Genomic DNA, 24,425 nt, shown 5'->3' with positions numbered 1-24,425 from the left:
GGGTTTTCTATATACGAATTTCCATTCCTATTTGATGTTAGGCTTAGCGTATTTTTATGACTTCGAAATTAAACCGTCGTTCCTTATTTTCTTTATTAACTCCTTTTAAAACGCGGCGCGCACTTACAGAAACTGATGCCGCGTGTGCTTTTTTATCTTTTTTAAAATATATAGATTTTTGAGGATATTACAGCTAGCACTTTGGCTAGGGCTTTTGCAACAGGCCTTTAAGCTGCAAAGTATGCGACCATAGGGACAGAATCTCCGTCTCGCCATATTCTTTAAACCCCTCTTCCTCGTCCCATCTCACCACCCATCATTCCAGATGTCAACTATACCGAACATGGAAATTCCGACTTTTCTCCTGTTATATCACCCGCTGCCTCCTCTCTCAATGTAATTTTTTTCAATGCCCAGTCTCTCTTGGGAAAGTTATCGGAACTTCGGGAGCTTGCGCCTACCTGGAATGTAGACTGTATATGTGTAGTTGAATCCTGGGCAAATAACTCCTGTAGTGACGCTCTTCTGTCGATTAATGATTTTACCCTTTGTCGGAAGGACAGGATTGGTCACTCTGGTGGTGGGGTGCTTGTATATATAAAATCTACCATCATTTTCCATGAATTGGAAATAGAGGACCAATTCCCGGAATCAATCTGGATTAATTTAAAAGCGCCTTCGGCAATCAATTGGACTGTTATGGGTTGCATTTATCAGCCTCCGTCCACCTCCTCCGAAGATTCGAATGTTATTTTTACTAATATTACTACTGTTGCACAAAATTCTTCTGAAATATTGGTTGTCCTCCGCTTTCTTTTGAAAAAGACTATGACTACTCTAAAGGGGACTATGTAAAACTAAACTCTTTGATTGCTCAATCGGATTGGACCTCCCTAAGTAGTTTACCTATAGAAGATGCCTGGTCTTTTTTTTTATTTAAAATATTTGATTTGGTTCACAAATGTGTCCCACTTTTCTCTACCTCTGTCCCATCTAAACGTATCAAACTTCCGAGGAATATTCAGCGCGAAATTCGTAAGAAAAGCAAGCTCTGGGGTAAACTGCGCCACCTATCTAAGGCTAATCTTCTAGACGCCTACAACTATGTCCTTCCTGAGTATAAAGAGCAGGTCAAGCTGGTCAAAGTTCTGGTCTCTAGAGCTCGTTCTCTGCAAACTCAGAAGAAATTTCAACTCCTGAAAACCAACCCGAGAGCCTTTTATCGTTTTGTGAAGAAGGAAATTCGTGTCCCTAAATCTCGGTTAAACATTATGGTGGATGATAATCACTTAACAGACTCTGACTTTAGAATGGCCAACTGCTTTAATGAGACTTTCACCACTAACTTTAAAAAGGAGAATATTTCGCACACTGATCTTCCTGATCTAAAAATCCCTCATATGGCTGATTTTTATCCTTCCCTATCTGATGACCGCCAAACCTTAAGGAAGCTGGATGTAAAGTCCTCCTCTGGCCCGGATGCAATACCGAATCGTCTACTTAAATCCTGCTCTTCTACAATCTTTCGTCCTCTTCACGCTTTGTTCACTTCCTCCCTACATAAAGGCATTCTTCCAGCTGATTGGCGGATGGGTCATATTACCCCTATTTACAAAAGTTCTGGTAAAAAGTGCTGTGAATTACAGACCAATCAGTCTTACTACTACCATCTGCAAAGTCCTCGAGAAATGTATTCGTCTCGCCATAATTAATAACCTCCAACCATATATCACTCCGTACCAGCATGGTTTTCTAAATAACAAATCTATCATTACAAATATGTTGTCTCGCTTGGAACTATGGCTTGACTCTCTTGAGAATGGGAAACATGCAGATGTCATTTATTTGGATGTCTCCAAGGCTTTGGATACTGTACCTCACAGTCATCTTATTGCTAAACTAAAAATGTACGGGATCAATAACAACTTAATTTCTTGGATATCACACTTCTTAACTTCCCGTCTACAAAGGGTGAGAGTAGAGCACACTTTGAGCGACCCCCTTCCCGTTCTTAGCGGGGTCCCTCGGGGAAGTGTTCTGGGTCCGCTTTTGTTCCTGGTGTATATCAACGACCTCCCGGATTCTATTGTATCCCAACTACGTCTATACGCTGATGATCTGAAAAAATTTCGTACTATTGAGGCATACTCTGACATAAGGTCCCTACAATCTGACCTAACAACCCTGGAATCCTGGTCGAAGAGAAATGGTTAATATTCAACGATCAGTCTAAATCCGTCGTTCTCAGCATTTAATAATAAATTTAATAATAATAATCAGCTAGGCTAATACCCAAGGCACCACCTTAGGCCTAAGTCATCAAGCGACTTTTGAAGCCATTAATTCAGGTGGCCGGGTTACAATGCGTAGGAGGGTGGTGGCAAGCCCTGCATTCCACGAGATCGAGCCAACAGCTCCCTACACTAACTATTACCGTTAACCTCGACAAGTTTTTATGGAAGGGGGAAACCGAAGAACTCGGGGGAAAACCCCTTAAACCAGTGGGGAGAGAACTTGCAAACTCAACGCAGAAGGAGTTGTTCCGAGAACGGGTGAAACCAAACCCTTCCATCCCCTCTCCCTATTATTTATTTGGCAACAATATAAAGCGTGTTACAGAGCAAAGTCTTTTGGGTGTAATAAAATACAAACTGGCTGTCCTCTCACTGAAAAATCTAACCATGCTTTATAACACCTTCGTTCGTCCGCTTTTGGAGTCTGCATCCTGTCTTTGGAACCCTTATCAAAAACACCACATCAATCAACTCGAAAATGTTCAAGCTCATGCCTCTAAAATTCCCTTCGTTCTGACAGACTTGCTAAATTGGATGCCTTTAAAGTCTCGCCGCCTATACTTGGATTTGGTACTGTTACGCAATTCTGGTCAGACTTACTTCTCCTACACGGCCTCTACACTTGTCACTCGTGGAAATAGCAGGAAACTCCATCTACCTCACTCTAAAAGGGACTACTTAAAATACTCATTCTTCCGTAGAACCATTATCCCCTGGAACTCCCTCCCGGAAGATGTTGTTAGTGCTGGCTCCGTCAACCTTTTCAAGAGGAATCTCCTTATTTTTATGAACAGTCATGATCACCTGAACTAGACTTTATAACTTTTCCAATTTTATCCCTGTTTCTGTATTTCATACTTTATTTTCGGGCTGTATGGCTTGTTAGCCCTAGCCCGTCCCAACACTTGAGCAAAAAAAAATACATTCTTGCAATAATATGATTCATGCAGTTGTTAATAATCCATGTTAAATATCTGCTCTAAGAAAATACCAATTTAATCACCGAAACAAAATAAAATTCGAGAATGACATATTCTATTAATTTCGTCTGCAAAATTACATTAATGGGTATTTTTTTTATGAATTTCCGAATTTACATGACTTTTGGTGCCTAAACTACCCAAATGTTTGATATAAATTTCCTAAAATAAACACATTTGAATCTCAGTTTAAAGGGCAACGCAAGTGAGCTGGCATTTGCGTGAATATGTATGCAAAGTGCGAAATTTACGGTAAACTCTGCGTGGTCTCGCCAGTACTGAGGGGGGTGTAGGGGGTTAAAAAGCACGTTACTTTTTCTTTATTTTGCCGCAGAGCTTGCGTTGCCCTTTAAGAATTTCTTTAAATCATATTTCCACTAATTTCAGTAATTTAAAAGAATTATGTTGGTCGTGTTTTGCTTACCTATTTCACCTTTGATACTTTCCGTCTATCTAACGATATAGCTGGTATTATTAAAAAGTCTGTTTGAAGACTACATAGCTTTAACTAAGCTTTATTTTCTTAAACCTTTTTAAAGACCGAGACCAGAGCGAATTTCCACCCCTCTTATCCCGTACTTAATTTTTTTGACGAGTGACAACTGATAGACATCTCTGACAACTTAACTGACAGCTCTGACAGCTTGAGTGACCGCCTGGACAATTCCATGTATTGTAGTTTACCTCTTTTTTTGATTCTCATTGTATATATTCTATTCAAAAACAGTCAGAGCCGTCGGTCAAGCTGTCGACGCTGTCACTCAATTTTGTGGGGGTCTAAATTCGCACACGGGAAAATGGAATACCTGTTCTCGGCCTTTAAGGTTATTTCGCTATTAGTATATAGTAGCATTTTGAAATATGAGTAGCAGAAAATTTTTATCTGGGTCCCAAAAACGAGAAAAACGGAAAAGGGAAGATAGTTTCGTTAGTAGTCAGAAAGGTGCAATGGCACGTTTTTTGAAATCTTCGGCGCAAATCCATAACTATAGTTCTGAGAAAAACCTAGTCAAAGAATTGGGAAAGGGTTTAGAATCCTTGGGGACTAATAACAGTCACTGTTTTAGTAATACTGCTGAAGTTCTTCCAAACATCAGTACTGATATGGAAATGGAACTAACTCATGAAGGAGAAATTGCAGAAGTAATTGCAAACCCCAACTCTAACCATGCACCAAATACATCAAACGACGTGTCCAATTCAAAAGAAATGGGCTTACACGCGTTGAATAACTTGGATATTAGTCTAGATAAGGATTGCCTTCCAGTTCAGCCTAAACTAAATCCTTTTCCTAAAAGATTAATTGGCGGTAAAAATCGAGGTTTCAATTCTTCTTGGTATGACAAATATCAAATGATTGAATATTCAGTTGCAAAGGATGCAGTGTATTGTTTTTGTTGCCGTCATTTTTTAGGCAGTAGAAACACTGCATTTCTAAAGGGATTTTCGGATTGGAAAAACATGGGGAGACAATTCGAAGAACACTTCACTTCCAACAAATCTTCTCACCAACTAGCCTACAAAATGTACTTAGACTACATGGAATCCAAATCCCGTTGATCAATAGTTTGCCAGGTTAACGACCACCATAGACTAGACGTTATTAGAAACAGAGAGGTCCTATCTACACACGTGGAAGTGATTATTTTATGTGCCCAACAAGATTTAGCACTTCACATCCGCTGACAATATTGGGAAAAGCGGAAACTTTATTGCAATATTAGATCTTTTAAAAAGAAAATGTCCTGATTTAAAAGCCAAGTGCGATAATATGCCGAATAATGCCAAATATTTGCACAGCACCATACAAAACGAAATAATTGGCATTTGTGCAAGTTTAGTGAGAAAAATTATTGTTCAAGAGGTCAACGAATCCGGTGGATTCTACTCTGTAATAGCTGACGAAACACGAGATAACGCGGGAGTAGAGCAGTTAAGTCTTTGTATTCGATATACTAAAGCAGAAATAGGTGTCGTAGAACGATTTATAGGGTTCACAGATTTACACAAGTTTGATTCTGAGAGTATCAGCTTGGCAATTATAAATCTTTTAAAAGAGGGTGGTTTCAAACTGGAGAATTGTGTTGCACAGACTTATGATGGAGCTAGTGTAATGAGTGGACACGTAAAAGGAGTAAGGGTTAAAGTAGAAGAAGCAGTAGGTGGCCATTGTCCGTACGTTCATTGCTACGCCCACCGCTTAAATTTAGTTTTAGTTGACTGTTGCTCCAAAATATCGACAGTTAGGGAATTACTTGGTTTGGTTCAAGCCATTTACAACTTTCAAAGGAATTCGGTTATTAGAAGTGAATATTTTGAAAACTCTCAAAAAGATCTAGGGTACGACATACTGAAAATGCCACAAAGCTGCGACACTCGATGGTGGAGCAAAAAAAAAGGGATTCACTATTTTAGAAATAGACTCTATTCCGTAGTTTTAACTTTAGAGAATCTGATTGGAAAAACGGAAAACCCGACGAGGCTGCTGAGTGTCGTGGGTATATATCCCAATTACATAACTGTAACAACTTAAATGGAATAGAACCTCCAATGCGTTCTTTATGGAAGACCCCATCAATTTCCTGTATTCCCTTCACAATCAGCGATTATCAGCGCCGCAGGTGTGAAAAGCCATGAGAGGCAGCGGACAATATTGGAACCCTCGGAGGGCGACAGAAATACCAAAGGTTATATTCCCTTTAATATTAGTCGTTGCATTAGACGAAGTATTAGGCGTAACAAATTCCCTGTCGGAATATTTACAAAGTCCCAATGTTATTTTTACGGAAGCCGTTGCCATTTGCCAAGCTACTGTCAAGACCTTAGAAGATTGTAGAAACTCTGAACGCTTTGATTCTATTTGGGAAGAAGCTACTAAAATCGCGGAATCGGCTTTTATTGCAGTACCTGACCGTAACAGCGAACCATTAGCTTTACGTAAACGTAAAATTATCCCTAACAGGATTTAAAACATAGTGTGGTAACAATTACAACGGGGACCAGGGAAACTAAAGCAAAAACCCTAATAGACTAGATGAGGTCCACCTATTTCGAATTAATAGACAAATTTATTTCTGAAATGAAAATCCGGCTATTAGAAAACTCTGGTCTATATAATGGTATCATGGCGTCTGACCCTAACTCTGAGAACTTCCTAAACGAAATCGATACCCTAACACATTGTAACACATACGATAGGTTTCATTTCGACCTTGATTCCTTAAAAAGTCAAATTAAAATTGCGAGAAATCTAATTATCCCCAAAATATTTAACAGCGTAAGCGACTGCTTCCACTATTTAATGCCCATGGAAGATGGCTTCCCTTACCTTGTTAAGTACTACAAGGTTGTTCAATGCATTCCTGTCGCGAACACCATCTCAGAAAGAAGTTTCAGCTCCCTGAAAGGAATAGAAACACGTCTTCGAACAACTATGGGAAAATTTAGACTTTCAAATCTGGCTACGTTGTCCATTAATCGGGATTTGTCGAATTGTTTAAAAGAAAACCCTAATTTAGTGGTTGACGAATTTGCTAAAAGCTCTAATCGAAGAGTATCATTCATTGATTAAATTGCGAGGGCAGAAAATTTTATCTTTCCTAAGAAAAAGTTTAAATTAACATATTAGTGTCATAATTTTAAAATTTTAACTATAGTCAAGAAAATTCTTTAAAATCGGACATTTCAAAATTAAAATATATAGATAGGGGGGGGGGGGTTTTAAATCAGACCGGGCCTATGTGTTAAAAATTCCTGGCGGGGGTACTGGCCACTCTTTAACATAGGATGGTAAATTATATATCAAACGATAGGAAATCACATGGCCTCAACAGCTTTTGTATTGGTTTGCCCACCCGCGTATCCTGAGGGTGGGTGGCGCCCAAGTTTTAATCCTTCAACTTAGGATGGTATTTTTTATATCTAACGATAGAAAATCACATGGCCTCAATAGCTTTGTATTGGTTTGCCCACCCTTTAACATAGGATGGTAAATTATATATCAAACAATAGGAAATCACATGGGCTCAACAACTTTTATATTAGTTTGCCCACACCGGCCTCCCGATGGTGGGCGGCATCCACTCTTTAACTTAGGGTGGAAATTTATATATCAAATGATAAGAAATCACGTAGCCTCAACAGCTTTTGTATTAGTTTGCCTAACTGGGTCTACTAAGGGTGTATAGGTTTGCCCACCCGAATACACCGATGTGGAACTAATATTACGACTTGTTTGTTATTTTTGCGGGGGGAAAAGGGTAACCCGGTAATTCTGGCATGGGGAAAAGGGGGAGGGGTGCCTTCCTGGGGGTTTGGAAGAGAGAGAAGGCGAGTTTTTGAGTAATTTTTGTGGGGAAAAGGGTACGACGGTAATTATCGCATCGGAAAAAGGGGGAGGGGTGCCTTACTGTGGAGTTTGGGACGAGAGAGGAAGGCGAGGTTTTTTTGCTATATTTGCGGGGGGGAAAGGGTACCCCGGTAACACTGGCATGGGGTAAAGGGGGAGGAGTGCCTAGGAATATGAAAACTCGCTCCTAGGGAGTGCCTTACTGGGGTGGTTCGACTATGGGGAAAAGGGTACCATGGAAATTCTCGCATGGGAAAGAGGCAGGTGGGCCCCACGGACATTTCATGAAGTGGGCCCCTCAAACATGATAGCGTTATAGTTATTAAAGCTGGGGCCCTTTGTCTTCTGGCAGCCCAAAATATTAGACCCAGTCCGCCACTGTCGGCTAGTCTTCTGATACGCGTCTCTAACAATACTGTTTTTGCCTTCCCCTCCCCCCTCCCTGCCGTAGCCATACATTTCGTTTCATTAATGATCATACCAGAAGTATATAACAACTTACATTTTATAAAGTTAGGAGCAGTAAATTTCCAGCCGTAATGGCGAGTACGCTTCTGCATTGTTCGGCGGGAAAATCGCGCACATTGTAAACGCCATCAAATCTGCAAAGGTACAATCATTCTTTTAAATGAGATTTTGAGATTATTATGTACTTCTGATAATATGTATTACACTATATAATACATTTGCAACCAAATTTGCATATCAGGTAAGGTAAATTTTAAAACTGCATTAGGTTTAGATTCGGATCATTAGTGATATTGATTTTCTCTAATCACTCTCGGAGTGCTCCTAGGTCCCTCTGAGAACGCTCGCATAATGCAATTTCAATTAAAAATGGATCTGCTCTGAAATTGCTCTAAGGAATTGTGCCAGAAAAAGTAGGCTTAACTTCAACTACTATCCAATGCATTACAAGCTTGGTTTTTCTCTTCGCGCGTTATTTCATTACATATTCTGAACAAAGTTTCGAATATTTGAAGAAAAAATACAAAAACTTTCTATTTATAAGGAAGATTATATTATTTTGTAAGACTTTTTTTTCTACTTATGTTCTTAATCCCTATTTTGCTTTTTGAAATTTTCATTTTAAGCCTTGGATCTTTATTGTTTACTTATTTGATTTAAAGGTTGTGTTTCTTGTTTTTGTTTTGATTCGCCATTATTTTATTTATTTTTTAAGAAAACTATGGGACCAGGAGGAACTAGTGAGAAGAAGAACAATGTTCTTCCTTTGTGGGGTAACGAGAAGACAATGAACCTGAATAACATGATTCTTACAAACATACTATCATCACACTACTTTAAGGTCAATCTCTATCAGCTCAAAACCTATCATGAGGTTGTTGATGAAATATATTATCATGTAAGTTTAAATTATCATATGTATTAAATTTTTGTAAGCAGTTATAATAATTTTATCCTAACATAGGTTAGTCATTTAGAACCTTGGGAAAAAGGTAGTCGTAAAACCTCAGGTCAAACAGGCATGTGTGGTGGAGTAAGTAAATAAAAACATCTTATCATACATCTTTAGCTTTTAGTTGCAATCTACCGAAAAAGTTTTGCACTACGCACAACAATAAATGTCATAGACTACTTCCTTTCGTAAAAAGTGTTTTTTAAAAGGAAGACGTCTATTTCGATCTCTATGTTTAATTTTTGTTTTAAAATTTTATTCAAGGATTCAAAACTACGAAAAGCTCTCTTCTCTATCAAAACCCCCTTGGTTTCGAGCCGCAGTTATTGACCTCAAAATATGCTGGTACAAAACTGCATATTTGGTTTCTGTTAGCCGGCTATAGTTTATGTTTAAACTGAAAATAATAAATAGTGGGAAAACTTATTTTTTGACAGGTGTGGCAACTTCCGCTATCCAAGCTCATTCTAGCAGACACCCATCCTCATTAATACACTGGCCATCAGAAAGTAGGCCAATCATAGATTTCGCAACTCATGTCGTTTTAAGAAATATGACACGGTAGGAAAATTAGTCGGGCCCGCAAAAATTTACTTCGATATATAATCTTTGTAAAAGCAGACAAAACTATCTCAAGGGAATAGTTTATTTAGATTGCCAGGCGAGAATGTGTTTCACCTATTTAATAAAGGTATTCTTAATTCTCTTTAAGGTTCGAGGAGTAGGAGCCGGTGGCATTGTATCAACAGCTTTCTGCATATTGTATAAACTATTTACTTTAAAGTTAACGAGAAAACAACTCATGGGCTTAATTACTCATCGAGATTCTCCCTACATTAGAGGCCTAGGGTTTATGTACATAAGGTAAAAATATAACTGAAATTTTGTAACTTTATCAACTTGCGCTTATTTTATATTGAAATTTTAGATACACTCAACCACCAGCTGACTTATGGGAATGGTTTGAACCATATTTAGATGATGATGAGGAGCTAGATGTGAAAGCGGGAGGAGGTCAGATGATGCAGATAGGAGAGATTTTGAGACACATGCTCAGCAAACTGGAATGGTACGCAACCCTTTTCCCGAGGATACCAGTGCCAATTCAAAAAGATCTGGAAAACAAATTATCCACTTTACAACCATTGACTAAAGTACAAGCGCAAGGCTATGAAGAGCCAGAAGAAACCTACGAGGAACCTGAAGTACTTCAAATTATTAATTTTATTAAATCTAAGTTGATCTTAATTTAACCACCATATGACAACATTAATGTAGGAAGTGGAAGAATATAAGAAGAGGGAAGAGCTACCGTGGGCAGGTAGCAGCGCATCGAGGTATGTTTCAGGTATAGTGCCTTTAGAAACTAGCCCATAAAGGGGGTTAGAAAATACTAAAGAGCAGATCAAGAGAAAAGTATAACATTATAAAAATGTGAAAGACTATAATGACAAATTATCTATTAACATTTTAAAATAAGGTCTGGAGAAAGAGAAGAGGTGCGATACCGGCCAGATCGGCTAGAGAGAAGAGAACCGAGAGAACATTACCATCGCTCTAAAAGTCCATCCTATAGTAGACATCATCGTCACCACAGGAGTCGAAGCAGAACCAAAAGCAACCAGTAAATTTAATAGGATTTTAAGAGTGATAAAACCAAAGTTTCTTAATTTTACCCATTTTTTCAGTGAGCGTGAGCGAAGCAGTAGCCGTGACAGACGTCATCATAGTGATCGGCATAGACATCATAGATCGAGCCGTTATTCAGAGAATCGTGAAAGTCGTCATCATCATAGGTCACATCATTAACAAAATAGTATTTTCACATGGAACATTTTTCAAGCGAGAAAAAGTTAAAGTTAAAAGAAAGTGCCCTAAAGATATGGTTTTTTAACGAAAGACAAAATAAATTGGCTTTTTATAATATCACTTGAGCAATTAAATACTGCAACAAGTTTTGCGGAACTTTTTTTCCATTTTCTTATACTTTTGCCATCTTATGGAAATTATATTTCTATTGTAGAAATAAAAAGCAAAAATTGTTGTTCCATATCTTTGAATTATTGAAAATATTGCTTTGGTAGAATATGAAAGAAGTGCACTTTTTCATATTTATGAAACAAAAAATTTAATCCTCTGATTACATTAGTTTTCCCATAAATGGAAAATAATTGGTAGCATTCAACTCGACAGGCATAAAACTAATTCACATTATTTGCGAATTGTTTCAAGATGTGTACGACTTTACATTGTGTGCTACAATTTCTTAGAAACCACAATGACTAAATTCGGTCGTTAAACAACCACATAATCAAATAATTGGACCTCCAGTAAGAAATGTTCTTACATTAAATAGGGGTGTAAAAAAATTCAGAAATTTGTCCTTGATTTGTGCATAAAAACCCACTTACACTAAAGTGGTTTAAAATAGAAATGAATTTCATTCTAGACAAAAAAAACTTGTTAAAACTGGCACATTAAAACATGAATCAGTTTTCAATTTAAACTACCCTCTATAGAAAAGATATCTTAAAGCTGGTAAATATTACCAACCAGTTTTTTTCCAAAGAAATGCAGTGTGAATTTTGCAATAAGACAAAAGTAAATTTTACAAGAATATAAATCTTTTTAAACATATATTTAAAATAAAATTATAACTAGCCTTTTAGAATCAAAAAGCTATTAAAACTAGATTAAACCTAATATCTTTGCCGAGAATGAAATTCATTTGGCATGTTTTTTGCACTCTCAATGAAAAAAGTACCAAAAAGGTTATGTAAATTTTGCTAGAGAAATTCTAAAATCCAATGTACCCATAGACAACAAATTTTCACTTGTCAATCAAGATAAATGTAAAATATAACTTTACATTCCACGACAAACACATTGCGAATAACAAAAACCGTTTAAAAACTATCATAATGTCTTATCCTTCATAAACCCTTCAAAAAGTTTTAAAATTCCACTACCACATTCCCATTTTTTGCTTATAACATTTGCACTTTGTTTCAGGGAGGGGATATATATTGTGCATTATAATGGTTAAACAAAAGCTAATATTTTGTCATTAAGTATTTTAGGTTTGATAATGTTATTGGCTGCATATTATACGTATGACCTACATGCCTTACAAAAAAAACTTAAGCTTCCACCGTTGATTTTAAATCTTCCTTAATCAACACTGTGTAATATAAATGTACAAAATATAAATAACTTATACTCCCAAGCCTTTAAATTTTTTTAAGATACTTACTTTGAACTTCAATTTCATCAGTAGAATCAGTTTCTTCTTCTTCATCGTCAAATTTATCAAATTCTTTATACCATTGCTGACCATCAAAATCTGCGGTATCTTTACTTGCCATCTAAAAATATAACCATCAGTCTATGATATTGTTTCATAATGTGATATCTTTTGGAAATGTTTCCGAGATGTATTAAAACGATGAAAATAACTCTCTAGTAGTGTGTTATCAAAAGCTAGAGGAGATGGAAGAGTGAGTAGACAAAAAAACACTACTGGGCCACTAGAGCGTGTCACGAATACTAAGTGTCATACTTTTGGGGATTATGTTATAGATATAATCAAAATAAATACTTTGTACAAAATTCACGCATTGTTTGGCCTGTTAACTAGGCAATTTAAAATTTAAAATACTTTCTACCCCTCCTTTAAAAAGACAGACAATTGTAACAAGCAAGTTACCTCCGAGTTATGTATCTCAAGTTGATGTTGATGCCACGGACCAACAGAGGTTGGGATTGCCTTGTTAAAAATCTCCGGTACACTGACATCCTTACTCATTAGATATTCTTTCTGCAGAATTGTTTTTTCAATTGCCCATATTTCTTCTTGCATTTGTTCAATACCAGACATAAGCTAAAGATAATTACTAAATTGAATTAAGTTATTTAAAAAATTTCAGTTTGACTTACTTGGCACTGTGACGTCATTTGATTGCAGATTTCTAATTCCATCTTAATTTCAGGTTGATAATCAGGCAGTTGGTTTTTCAAAGAGTTATTGAGGGGCATGGCAATCGGCAAAACCACTTGTGGTTGCTCAACAACTCCACCAACAGAAATAATCTGTTCAGCTCCAACCGTAGGAATCAACGCCACAGGAACAGTGTAATTTTGATTAGGAGTCGATGTGGAAGAACCGAGAAACATTGATGGCATCGCTGTTGTGGATGAAAGTGGATGACGCACAACAGAAGTGGGGCTTGTAAGTTCTCCCATTTGCGAGATCGCATTCACTTGAATTGGAGCTGGGCAGCCCCTTAAGTAGGCAAGACGAGCTGCTGATCTTGATATAGGACCATATTTAGACACCAGAGGAGGGTCAAAGGGAATAAATTCGTCTATTTCAGATGGTGTAAAAAGACCCTTGCCCTTACTTATCGATGCCAGCAATCTAAGGTTTGACAGCACATATTAATCAGAAAGGAAAAATCTTAGAGGGAAAATCCAATAACATCTTACTTGCTATCTTCATTGCTAAGAGCTTCCCCATCACTATCAACGTCACTATCTAAATCATTTTCTTTTGAAGAGCAGCGTGGAGTTCCTGCACTGGAAACGCAGTTGAATAAGTTGGATGTGGTCCATGGAGAATAAAAGGAACCTGACGAAGTCATTCTTATCTCTGGCGTTGAATTGGAATTCTATTTTATAATATTGTAAAAAGTTTGTAAACTTCTAATAATGAGTAGATTCTTTCAAATACTATTAATTACTTGAGACACTTGAGAAATTGCACCGCTGACAGTTCTAGAAAGAGTTTGGTTCTCTTGTAATAGCTCAAGTTGAGCTAAAAGTTTACGTTTACGTTGCTGTAGAGATTGCAAACTAGCAGATTGCAACATGGACTGGTGAAATAATATTGGTTTTAACAAAAGTTTTTACAGTAATAATTACAAAATATTTGTTTTAGTACGCACCTTTGAAGGTCCAAGCCCTTCAGAATGTTTCCTACTGAGGGCAGTGTGTTTATTGCCAAAAGAAGAGCCAGCAGATCTGGATTCTAGGTTATTACAAGACAAAGAGGCACCCAAGGCTACTTTGGACATTCGCCGAGAGCTAGCATTTGGTACATTCTGAAGTTGGCCACAAGGAACAGCCAAACCTGTACCAGGAATTACACTAAGTAACGGACGACCTACAGCTAGAAAAATGTTCAAAGAAATTTAATATGGGTTTTTTGGAGAGAACTTGTTACTATTGCAAGGTAATTACATGGAGAAGTTAGAGCAACAGGTTGGAAAGGCGGACTCTCTGGGTCTAAATGATGATGATGATGGTGGTGATGGTGGTGGTGGATTCCATTTGCTTGACAATACGATAAATTCTGTGGGTCTAAAAATCCTGATAGCGAATAAGTTACAACTCGGAACAAAACTATTTTCTAAGTCTAACAAAACCATTGTAATTACCCATAGCGTAATTACTGGAAATGTCCTGCTTTGATAATTCCTCATCATTTATTCTACCAGTTAGAGTCTCAGACTGTGCAGCAGACCCATTAGTTGTTGGAGATATATCTTTCTCTCTCTGATTTGCAGACGCTTCCATATTACCAATTCCGTGAAGTCCGCTACCGCTCGGACTATTTGAACTGCCACTTGGTCTAGATACCACTCTCTTGGTTTTAGCTCGGTATCTGAAAAACATTTAATGTTAAATAAATGAAAAACCAATAACCTGAAATTTTTTACATACTTCTCCATTTCTTCTTGGGAGTGAGCAAAAGTGCAATTGGCTCCTCTAGGACAACTTCCTCTCTGGGCCAAATCACGACACATGTTGGTTTTGTATTTCACATTCAGAATTTGTTTATCTTCGTGAAGCTTGCGATTACCAAAATTATGGATAAACTCAACAAGACCTTTGACAACTGCTTTGGCCGCTTCAGTTGACTGTGAAACTTCAGACCAAGTAGGTGGAAGGGGAACATCTGGACTCGGATCTATAGCGGCTAAAAGCTCTAGGTGAGGACGAAGTATTGACAAGTTTCCAGGGTCTCCAGTTCTCTGGAGAGCAATCACAAGTTCTTGAACACTTTGGGCAAACGACTGAGGGGTTTGAAGCTAAAAATAAAGAAAGGAATTTAGTTCCAAGTTTTAAAAAAAAACAAAGAATAGTTAGTCTCAATAACCTTATCAATTATCGACTGCATATGTGATTTGTGAGAAGTATCTCCATAGAGTAAAGAAGACCACTGTTCTGGAGCAATTCTAAGACCAGCTTCTGTTGCAATCTGAACAATTTGAGCATCGTGCTCTCTCCTAAGAGCCTCATACGTACGAAACTCTTCTTTCAGTTGCATTAAAGATGAATCACCATCCCTCTTCGATACCTTTTAGACAAAGGCAACATTAAATAATTAAACATACTTGGAAATTTATGGTCTTTTACCTTAAAACAAGAAGCACGATAGAGCAATTGCACTACATGGCCAATTGAGGTTTTGGATGCTTGAGGGAAATGAGGAGCAAGACGTTGAACAACATACATAACTAAAACTTTTCTAGAAAGGGCAGATCCATCTTCTAAGGCCAGCAATACCAATTTCAGCACTTCTTCCTGCATAGCAGGACCTAAAAACTGGCAGCCTCGTGCTCTGACTGCGGCCCATAAATTGGCCGATAATTGCTGAGCATTTTGATGTTGCAAAATCAATTCTGTAACAGATCGTTCCCCCAGAGATCTCGTAGCCCTTAAAGCTCTCAAGCGCCCTTCTTCCTCCACAAGTTGACAATTTATAAGAGTGACTAATTTCCTTTGCATGGGTCGACTCAAGGAGATGCAGTTCAAATTGCTTTGACTTATATTGCCACTTCCTCCTGCTGGTGCTAATTAAACAAATGATTCTTATACACAGAAATTATAAAAGGAAAAGGCTAAGTACCATTTCCGTTTGGTTTTAGAAAGAGAGCCAATTCCTCGATGCATTTTTTTGCAATGATGTAATGTTTTAGAGCATCTTTAGGAACTCCAAGGACTGGGCCAGTAGAACTTGGGCTTTCAGGAACAAATCCACCATTGACTAATTGCAGCAAAGCAGTGTTTTCGGGTAAAAAACCGACATCAGTGTGAATAGGAGTTTGATCAAAGGGGCATTGCTTTCTCTGTAGTTTAAACAAACAGTGCCGGCAAACAGTATGCCCACAGCCCAAACTAATAGGTCTTCGAACACTCGTTTCAAATTCATTGTAACAAATTGGGCAGGACAGAAATTCTGTCCACTGAGGAGTTTGAACTGGCATAAGGTATGATAAAAACTGGTAAGTTTTGCAAAACAAATTTTGTAATCAGGGGAAGTATTCTTTCAATTATGTGTACAATAATCTTTTAAGATTAAAGCTATAAACTTTGCACAATCAAGCTCAATTTGTCTCCTTAAAAGAGATAGTAACTGTCTTTTCAGCACCTCACAAGATGCACCTAAAATGAAATTTCATTAATAATGAGGATCTAACTGGAATTAAAAGGGATAGTTGACTTACCATTGCAGCAATTTATGTTACATCTTTAAGATGAATGGGGAATAGAAAAAAATGAGTAATTTTTCGCGCTTTTATATAATCCTCCACAATGAGTTATTTTCCTTCAATTAAAAAAAAATAACAAACACATACACTTTAAAAAAACGATGGCACAATGCAGTTTGTCACCACCACTAGCGGCTCTTGGCTATGCTAAAAAACTGAGATAAATGGTCCAAGCACGTTTTGATTTTGAATGTTCGTTTTCTCCCCATGTCGGAAGTTCTCCAAAATGGGTAGAATATTTCAACATTGTGGAAACAGCTTTTAAAGTAGCTTCATTATTCGCTGAAATAGACAATGAAAGTAAAAAATAAATTTTTTATAATCAATTAACACTAACGTAGTCAAATGATTTGTCAATGAAATACTTTTGTCCTAATGTCTGTCTGATAATAATTTCATAAAGTGGCCCATATTAGATTTAATTATAATTTAATTTTATATAATTCTGACGTTTTAATAGAAATTTTAAAAAAATTATAAATTTTATGAATGACATGGTACAATATCCATTTTCCAACACTTTGTAATTAAATGTCCACTGCTTATCTCAAATACTGTTTAAAGGTTGGGCACCCAGTGGAAAGTACCTAAATTTGACATGGTTTATCAGGTTTGTGCAAACAATCTAAATTTAGGTATGGTAATTTTAAAACATGGGACATTGTGAATTTCTCTAAGTCGTTTCTAAACATTGATAGACCACACCATATTCTTCACAAATAATGTGGACTAATTTAATTTGGCCTGGTGATGACTGTTGAGTGAGATATTTAATGTGCCTGACCAGTGAATGACAATCATATGATGGTTTTGGAGAAAATGACGTGATACTACTTATTGGAGAGAATTATTGTACTAGCCTAGATAAATAATATAAGTTTGACTTCTTGAACTTTTAAGTAGTCAAATTCTAAATAATTAGTAGCCAATTTCTTTTAAATAAAATCAATATATATATTCCAATTTGCAAAGGCTTAAGCAAAAAAATCAATATATACTATAACCCATCCTTTCGTTTGTAATTTAATTAAAGTAATGCCAATAGGCATTCTAAATGGCATCAACTTAATTTTTAAGTTACCTCAATTTTCCAAATTTCTTTGAATTGTTAGTTATGAGTAAATAACAAGACGATTCTTGAAAACAACTGTACACCTGTATTAATTAGTCCAAGTGTACCTAACACTGCTTCAAAGAGCAATCCCCCATGAACGCAGAACGCTGCAACTTGCAATAAAGTTCAAACACAAACCACAGAATATGACTTTTCCAAATCGGACACTTTATACTACAACATTTTAAAAAGACGTAAAACTAGAAACGGGAACAGGTTTCCAATTTTCATTTGTGAAAAATCATCTAGCAACATTAAATATTTTTTTAAACAGAAGATAAACGCGAGGCCCTAGAGGCTGATATCATCTAGTAATCATTGTACAACAATCCTGTAGCTTCTATGGTACTACTACCAGTTGCGGATAAGCTTAAGCATTGCATGTGACTTGATGATTTGTTATGACACCCATAGCTCAAGATGTCTTTTAGCACTCCCCCCCTTGAGTTTTTTCTGTATCCGCCACTGACTACTACAGTGATTGCAGATTTAGTATTACCATGAAGGAAGTAAGTAAGTTTCATAATTATACCTGCAATCGGTGTACAAATTTTAGGAAACGATCTGGGGGCGATTCTGTAAGAAATCGAATGGGAATTCGATCTCGATACCCTATACCATGTCGAGATCGACTTCGACAATTTACATTGATTTATGCTTATTCGAAATCTTTACCGAATACCATTCGTCAAGATCTCGAAGTTCAAAATCTAGTTTTCGATTTATTTGTAATATTTTGATTAATACTAATTTAATCTAACCTTGGCGGAGTGTTTATCATTCATTTTAAATTAAAGGGAATATAACCTCAGGTATTTGGTGTGGAACACCAACGCTTGCAGCTCTGGCCGCTCTTGCCTTCGGCTTTAAAAATGTTTGGCGCCACTGTACAGGGAAATTTGAATTCGGTAACGGTCTTTCGGCGAAAACAATACTAAGCCCCCCTCATTGTACCCCCTTTCTTTTCTTTTCTTTGCAGGTTATATTCCCTTTAATGAATTTATGGTAAATGTAGTTAATAGATTTTTTAATCTATGTAATATCATATGTAACATAATCACTCATAAGTATGCCATAAAAGCATTTTCTTTAATGAAACCTTGTTTACGGGATATGATGCAAATCACGTCATTTCCGACTCCGTGACGAAAAACGCGTCATCAGCTTTAGTGCTGGGAAATGAAAATTAGTGAAGTATTTCTCGCGCGTTTCTAACTTGAACAATCCATAATTTAGCTCGTTCCACGCGATCACGTGATTTTGTTGCCATGGTAACCTTTTCAATAGCGCAATGATTATAAGAATTTTTGCATTTGTGGGTCGACTTATTGTATGTTCCGTGTGAAACAAGGTCTCATTGAAATTTTTTATACGGAAATGCTATACAGAGGCATACTTATGAGTAATTATGTTACATATGGTAATATATATAGGCAAAGATTTTGAAACCTAGATATGGTTTTTTTAAATTATTGTAAAATAGGGAAATTGCTCTCGCCTTTGATCCGAGCGGGAGTTGAGAGCATTTTGGAGCATCCAAAAAACGTCGCTAAATTGTTTTAATCAAAACTTGCTCCGAATTCCTTTGCTCCGTCACTGACCTTAGCGCAACATGGAACCAAAAATTAGTTGTTCTGTCTCCCTCGGTGCAACGTCCCAATGTAAATGCTATTCTCTCCGGTATCTGCTATTGATAACCCAATGGGACACGCAACTTCTTTCGAAGCACTCGGGTAGCAGTTGAACTCATACCGTGCCCACCCTGGACCGTATGGTTGTATGTACAATTTTTTATTATTTTTTATTTTTTTCCATTGCGTGCCCACCCTGAAATCAAATCCTGGTTACGGTGCTGTGAAGCGTAATGAGTGTCGGTGGTTCTGTGGTAGAACGTCCGCCTATCAAACAGGCGGTCTCGGGTTCGAAAACCGCCCGATCCGATCGCAAATTGATACTAAGACGAATACCGTTTACAATTGGCGGAAACCCTGCCATTGGACGTTGAGAGGTTGCCATAACACTCAGCACTCGGTCCGTCCCAAAAGTCAATAAGAAAAGTTGGAAAAAGCACACCAATGACAACCGGCGCGACGGTAGGCGTTAACGAAAAAAAAACAATCAACAAAACTCAACACAATCGCAAATTTATCCGTTAACGCTTACCGTCACACGGTGGTTTTGCCAACCTTTAAACTGCTAAAACGGTTATTCGACTGCGTACGCAGTGATTACCCTTTGCCCCAAAAATGCGAACCCACAGACAGACAGACACGGTGGTTGTATAACCCCTCCTAGGGTACAAAATCCCCTCGGAGAGGTAAAAATCTTCAATTATTCAAGTACGTAAGTTAAAGGGCCACTGAATCGTTCAAATTTCACTTGTTTCTCTCAATACTCCGGAAATAGGGCAGGAAAAAGGCCAAATTGTTATTGGTCGTTTCTCCTGTCCCGAGGTACAGAAGCTACCTGAAATTCGGGCAGAATTTTTCAAAAATTATGTGGCCCTTTAACACGACTTCATTCAATTATTTCTTTCACAAAATTTTTTTCTAGAGTCTTGTGAAATTTTAACTGTGACAAGTTTTATGTGGAAAAAAGTGACAATTTAATTGAAGTTAAAATTAAACATACTATGGTCTCTGATGTCCACTCCCTCTCTAAACATAACACTACTAATCCTTCGGCTTCTAATTCAATTCCAATTATCCCGACCGCTATAAGAAAACCGTTAAATTATATTTCAAATTACCATAGTTATCAATTGGTTTAACCACAGTAATGCCTCAATCGAAATTTCTACCCAAGAAATTAAGAAAGATTACCGCTAGGCAAACAAACAGCAAGAATTTCCAGTAGCATTCTAACATCCGAATACAATAGGCTCTGAATATTCAGCAAGAAATTCGGTTTTTTTGGGACATTTCCAACAATTTGGCAGTTCCATGATTTAGCAATAAGCATCATCAAACCACCAAATTCCAACCTCACATTGCAACTATTTTGAAATATGCCAGAGCTTGTCGCCAGTAATAATTCCAAAACCAAAGAAGCAAATTCGTATCCGTGTTGAGCCAAAAAAGACTATAAAACGCGTGCGTCATCCTGCGGAAATTGACAACTGAAATGAAAGTTTTCGCAAAACATAATCTCAAATACCATCAATTATAACTCGATGACGAATCCAGAGACAACACACCTCAGACTCAACCGCTACAAACGCTTAATCTTTTGTTCATTCAGTTTAAGGATCAATAGTTCAATACGTCCGATAACCTAATTATAATGGTAAAAAATCCGTGTTCCGACAAGAAACTAAAAGTTATGTTGAAGAGTATGGTAGTCTTTGGTAGATTACGGAAGCGAAATGCTAATTTTCCAAATCAGAAATAACTTTCTTTGTTTTAATATTCTCAAAAGATAAAAACGTCCCAATACTGACGAGTTTCTAGGCATTATCAAATCACTGCATTTGCTTCATTCCAAATTATGCTAACAGAAACCACTCACAATCTAACAAAAAAAGTCGACCCATTAGAAATAAATGAATACTATAAAAGAACAATTTAACGCAATGCACCAATCTCAAATTCTACGATAAAGATAAAATATCAACTGTTGATGACCGTGTGGTCTCAAGAGAATGGTAAGTTGGTGGATGGTGTATGTGACGTTGAGCCTTCACACCATACGCGCAATTTAGGTAAACCCAATATATTTACAGAGATAAAAAAAAACATACACAAGTCAAAGAGTGCACTTTTAAGTTCCAGTCTTTATTGCTTTGGGCATGATCTCACTGCTGGTAGCCGAAAAGGTGTCTTGAAACCCGGCTTGGATCGCGCGGTCGACACCGACTAGCGTTGCGGGGATGGCCCACTGATTTAGGACACAGAGATGGAAACTCCGAGCACTACCTACGTAATTAATCGGTTGGGATTCGGACCCGGGTCACCTGCATGGCTCAACCATTGAACCACCGAAGCTTCGCCAATTCGTCATAATTTCAGGAATATAAGCGCGTGTAATATAATCGAAAAATAAATTTACATTTTTAGATAAGATCACGATGAATCGGTTGATAATCGAACTCGGATTTTTAGATCGATAGGCTAGTGTTTTACAACCGAGCCACCGCCACCTCGCACAAAACTAAGAAATCTATAGATATAAAAACAAATTTAATATAAGTGAAAAATAAACTTCATCGAACTCGGGTCTATTGCAGATGTGTTCGAAAAATTCACAGAAAACCGAATCTCCCTTACGAAAATGGAGGATCAGAATTTGATCCAAATTTGATTTAATTTAGTGGATCCAAATGTGATCAAAAATTGGACAGATCAAACGGGGATCCAATTACAGTTGGATCCAATTTTATTTTTACTTTAAGACCTCTCGATAAAATTTAGGATCCAATTTATATCAAATTGGGATCCAAATTGGATCAAGTAAGGATAGATTTTATGAAATTTGAATGCCAATTGGATTGAATTTCGTAAATTGGGATCCAATATATATCACAATTTGATCCAATTTCCTAAGTTGAGATCCAATATATTTCACAATTTGATCCAATTTCCTAAGTTGGGATCCAATATATATCACAATTTTATACATATTGGGATCCAATGAGATTGGATCAAAGTGGGATCCCATGAGATTGGATCAAATTGGGATCCCATGAGATTGGATCAAATTGGGATCCCATGAGATTGGATCAAATTGGGATCCAATGAGATTTGGAACCTGACTGGATCCAATGAGATTTGGAACCTGACTGGATCTAATGATATTTGGATCCGGTCTTGATCCAATGAGATTTGGAACCCGACTGGATCCAATGAGATTTGGAACCTGACTGGATCTAATGATATTTGGATCCGGTCTTGATCCAATTAGATTTGGATCAGCTCTTAATTCAATGAGAATTGGATCCAGTTGGGATCCAATGAGATTTGGGTCCAGTTGGCATTCAAAGAGATTACAAGTACGGAATCTGGGCGGTAAGCAATACTTTGAAAAAGAGGTAATTTTGGTGGCATGGATTATATTTAAATAATCTTGACAGCAGATACTACACTTTTCTCTTAGCCGTGAGAGTAAGTCACAGTGAAGCAAATTTGACAATTAACCATAGCCAAATGGATGAGAACAACGTCAAACTTGGCTGATAAATTCTTTACATACATAACAAATCATGCCAAGAAACGATAAGGTACTATAACGAAAAGCTAATTTTTAGACCAAAAACCTAGGAAACCTACAATATCTGCCGAAAGTCGTCTACTTTGGCCTAATATAAAGAAACTAATCAAAAAACGGCCATTGCATCACGTGCTCCAAGTGCTCAAAACGCGGTAAACGAAAATAATTGAGGTAAATATAACATAAAAATTAACAACTTTAAACAACGAATTATATCCCCACCCAAATCCCTTGTTTTTACTCCTGGTTCCGCTTAGATGGTAGATTAAATAAAACAAAGAAATGTAATTGGCCAGAACCGAGTGACGTCACTGCAACTTTGAGAAGGCTAACTATTAGAGAATCGACTAGGGTGTAGAAGGCAGGGAACAGACTTAAAATAAGACGACGCGTAAACCAAAACCACCCAAACGAGGCTAACTTTATAGCAATTTGTACTAACCTTGGGTGTTACTGACTAATCCGCCAGTTTCAAATCGGCGCGTGGTCCATTGCAAAAATCGTTCTAGTTAAATTCTAATTTCAATGCTGTAGAGTTTTATCAAAATGTTGCCAGTTGTTCGATAAATTTAGCCATTGAAATAAAAATATATTTACTGAGATCGATATTGTTCTGGCGGTCTCGCCAGACATAAAAAGTAGTCATCTAATCTCCTATCGCCTTCTATAATTATGTTTATACCATTGAGTTAGCAATATATACTCTAGATTCTTGAACACTCAATTGATATCCGCTATGGTGTCTTGGTTGGGACCACTTTCTAGAAACACTTACGGTGGCTGTCATTTATCATTATACGGTGCCGTCATCTATTTTAGAAATAATATATTTTAGCCACCGTCTTAAGTTATTCTCAGTGTTTCTAACCGCTGGCGGTAGATGACGACACCGTACAAGATTCCATACACGATTCCAAGAAAGTATCCCGGCGAAATATCAATTGGATCCAAATATGATACAATTTCATTTGATCAAATTAATTTGGATGAAACTTGGATCCAATTCTTAGTTAAAAGATTTTTTCGATCCAAATTTGATACAATTTTATTTGATCAAATTAATTTGGATCCAAATTTGGATCCAATGCTATGGGATAAAACCAATTTGGATCAAACTTGGACCCAGTTCTTAGTTAAAAGATTTTTTTGGATCCAAATTTGATAAAGATTATTTGATCAAGAAATAGTTGATCCTTATTTGATCCCTTCACGATATAGCTTGATACAAATTAGATCCAATGTCCAAAATTGGATCAAGTCATTTTCGTAAGTGCTAGTACTTAAATAGAGCCCAAGATAATTTTCCGCTTGGTGACCTTGCATTCGTACCAGAAGAGGTACTATTTAGGTTTTCCAGCTTGTTTAAGAATAAAGAGCAATTTTCTACCCAGGTTAACGCAAGAAATCCGAGGTGAAATCTCGATAAAATAATAATAATAATAATAATAATAATAATAATCAGCTAGGCTAATACCAGGGTTGGCAAGTTTTAAACAAAATGTTTAAAACAA

General features: G+C 37.1%; 2 protein-coding genes across 8 annotated transcripts; one reads left to right on the top strand and one right to left on the bottom strand.

Annotated features, from left to right (window-relative positions):
- Positions 1-8,428: 8,428 nt before the first annotated feature.
- Positions 8,429-11,048, top strand: LOC149947278 (pre-mRNA-splicing factor 38B). 5 transcript variants are annotated; one of them, XM_090173584.1, is made up of 9 exons: positions 8,434-8,503; positions 8,806-8,863; positions 8,932-8,988; positions 9,055-9,123; positions 9,755-9,906; positions 9,971-10,247; positions 10,321-10,379; positions 10,523-10,666; positions 10,731-11,045. In XM_090173584.1, the coding sequence occupies exons 2-9, from the start codon at positions 8,846-8,848 to the stop codon at positions 10,849-10,851; spliced, it is 897 nt and encodes a 298-aa protein (XP_090029710.1). In that variant the 5' UTR covers positions 8,434-8,503; positions 8,806-8,845; the 3' UTR covers positions 10,852-11,045. The 5 variants fall into 5 exon arrangements, 4 of the variants coding, with proteins under 4 accessions (XP_090029708.1, XP_090029710.1, XP_090029709.1 ...); XM_090173583.1 differs by lacking the exon at positions 8,434-8,503 and adding an exon at positions 8,510-8,651; XM_090173582.1 differs by having other exon boundaries at positions 8,429-8,503; positions 8,806-8,988; positions 10,731-11,046.
- A 63-nt stretch (positions 11,049-11,111) lies between these two features.
- roq (RING finger and CCCH-type zinc finger domain-containing protein roquin) lies at positions 11,112-17,876 on the bottom strand. Of its 3 annotated transcripts, none has more exons than XM_090173580.1 (15): positions 17,677-17,819; positions 16,551-16,877; positions 15,953-16,488; positions 15,460-15,896; positions 15,200-15,400; positions 14,764-15,131; positions 14,478-14,704; positions 14,281-14,400; positions 13,986-14,209; positions 13,782-13,913; positions 13,528-13,709; positions 12,979-13,459; positions 12,749-12,922; positions 12,296-12,407; positions 11,112-12,223 (listed from the first exon to the last, which is right to left on the bottom strand). In XM_090173580.1, the coding sequence occupies exons 3-15, from the start codon at positions 16,308-16,310 to the stop codon at positions 12,183-12,185; spliced, it is 3,057 nt and encodes a 1,018-aa protein (XP_090029706.1). In that variant the 5' UTR covers positions 16,311-16,488; positions 16,551-16,877; positions 17,677-17,819; the 3' UTR covers positions 11,112-12,182. The 3 variants fall into 3 exon arrangements, with proteins under 3 accessions (XP_090029706.1, XP_090029705.1, XP_090029704.1); XM_090173579.1 differs by having other exon boundaries at positions 11,113-12,223; positions 14,281-14,409; positions 17,751-17,876; XM_090173578.1 differs by having other exon boundaries at positions 11,113-12,223; positions 14,281-14,409.
- Positions 17,877-24,425: the final 6,549 nt, after the last annotated feature.

Source organism: Leiobunum rupestre, chromosome 4 (assembly GCF_980474605.1).
Source record: "Leiobunum rupestre chromosome 4, qqLeiRupe1.1.hap1, whole genome shotgun sequence".
In the NCBI taxonomy this organism is placed as follows: Eukaryota; Metazoa; Arthropoda; class Arachnida; order Opiliones; family Sclerosomatidae; genus Leiobunum; species Leiobunum rupestre.
This window is presented reverse-complemented; position numbering and strand designations above follow the sequence as displayed.

Excerpts from the sequence above, each read along its gene's own strand:
- LOC149947278 (XM_090173582.1), top strand. The coding sequence starts at position 8,812 with ATGGGACCAGGAGGAACTAGTGAGAAGAAGAACAATGTTCTTCCTTTG. Across the intron at positions 9,907-9,970 it reads CTAGGGTTTATGTACATAAG|ATACACTCAACCACCAGCTG; the intron begins GTAAAAATATAA and ends TTGAAATTTTAG. Across the intron at positions 10,667-10,730 it reads AGCAGAACCAAAAGCAACCA|TGAGCGTGAGCGAAGCAGTA; the intron begins GTAAATTTAATA and ends CCATTTTTTCAG.
- roq (XM_090173579.1), bottom strand. The coding sequence starts at position 16,310 with ATGCCAGTTCAAACTCCTCAGTGGACAGAATTTCTGTCCTGCCCAATT. Across the intron at positions 15,897-15,952 it reads TCTAAAACCAAACGGAAATG|CACCAGCAGGAGGAAGTGGC; the intron begins GTACTTAGCCTT and ends TTGTTTAATTAG. Across the intron at positions 13,914-13,985 it reads AAGGGCTTGGACCTTCAAAG|TCCATGTTGCAATCTGCTAG; the intron begins GTGCGTACTAAA and ends TTATTTCACCAG.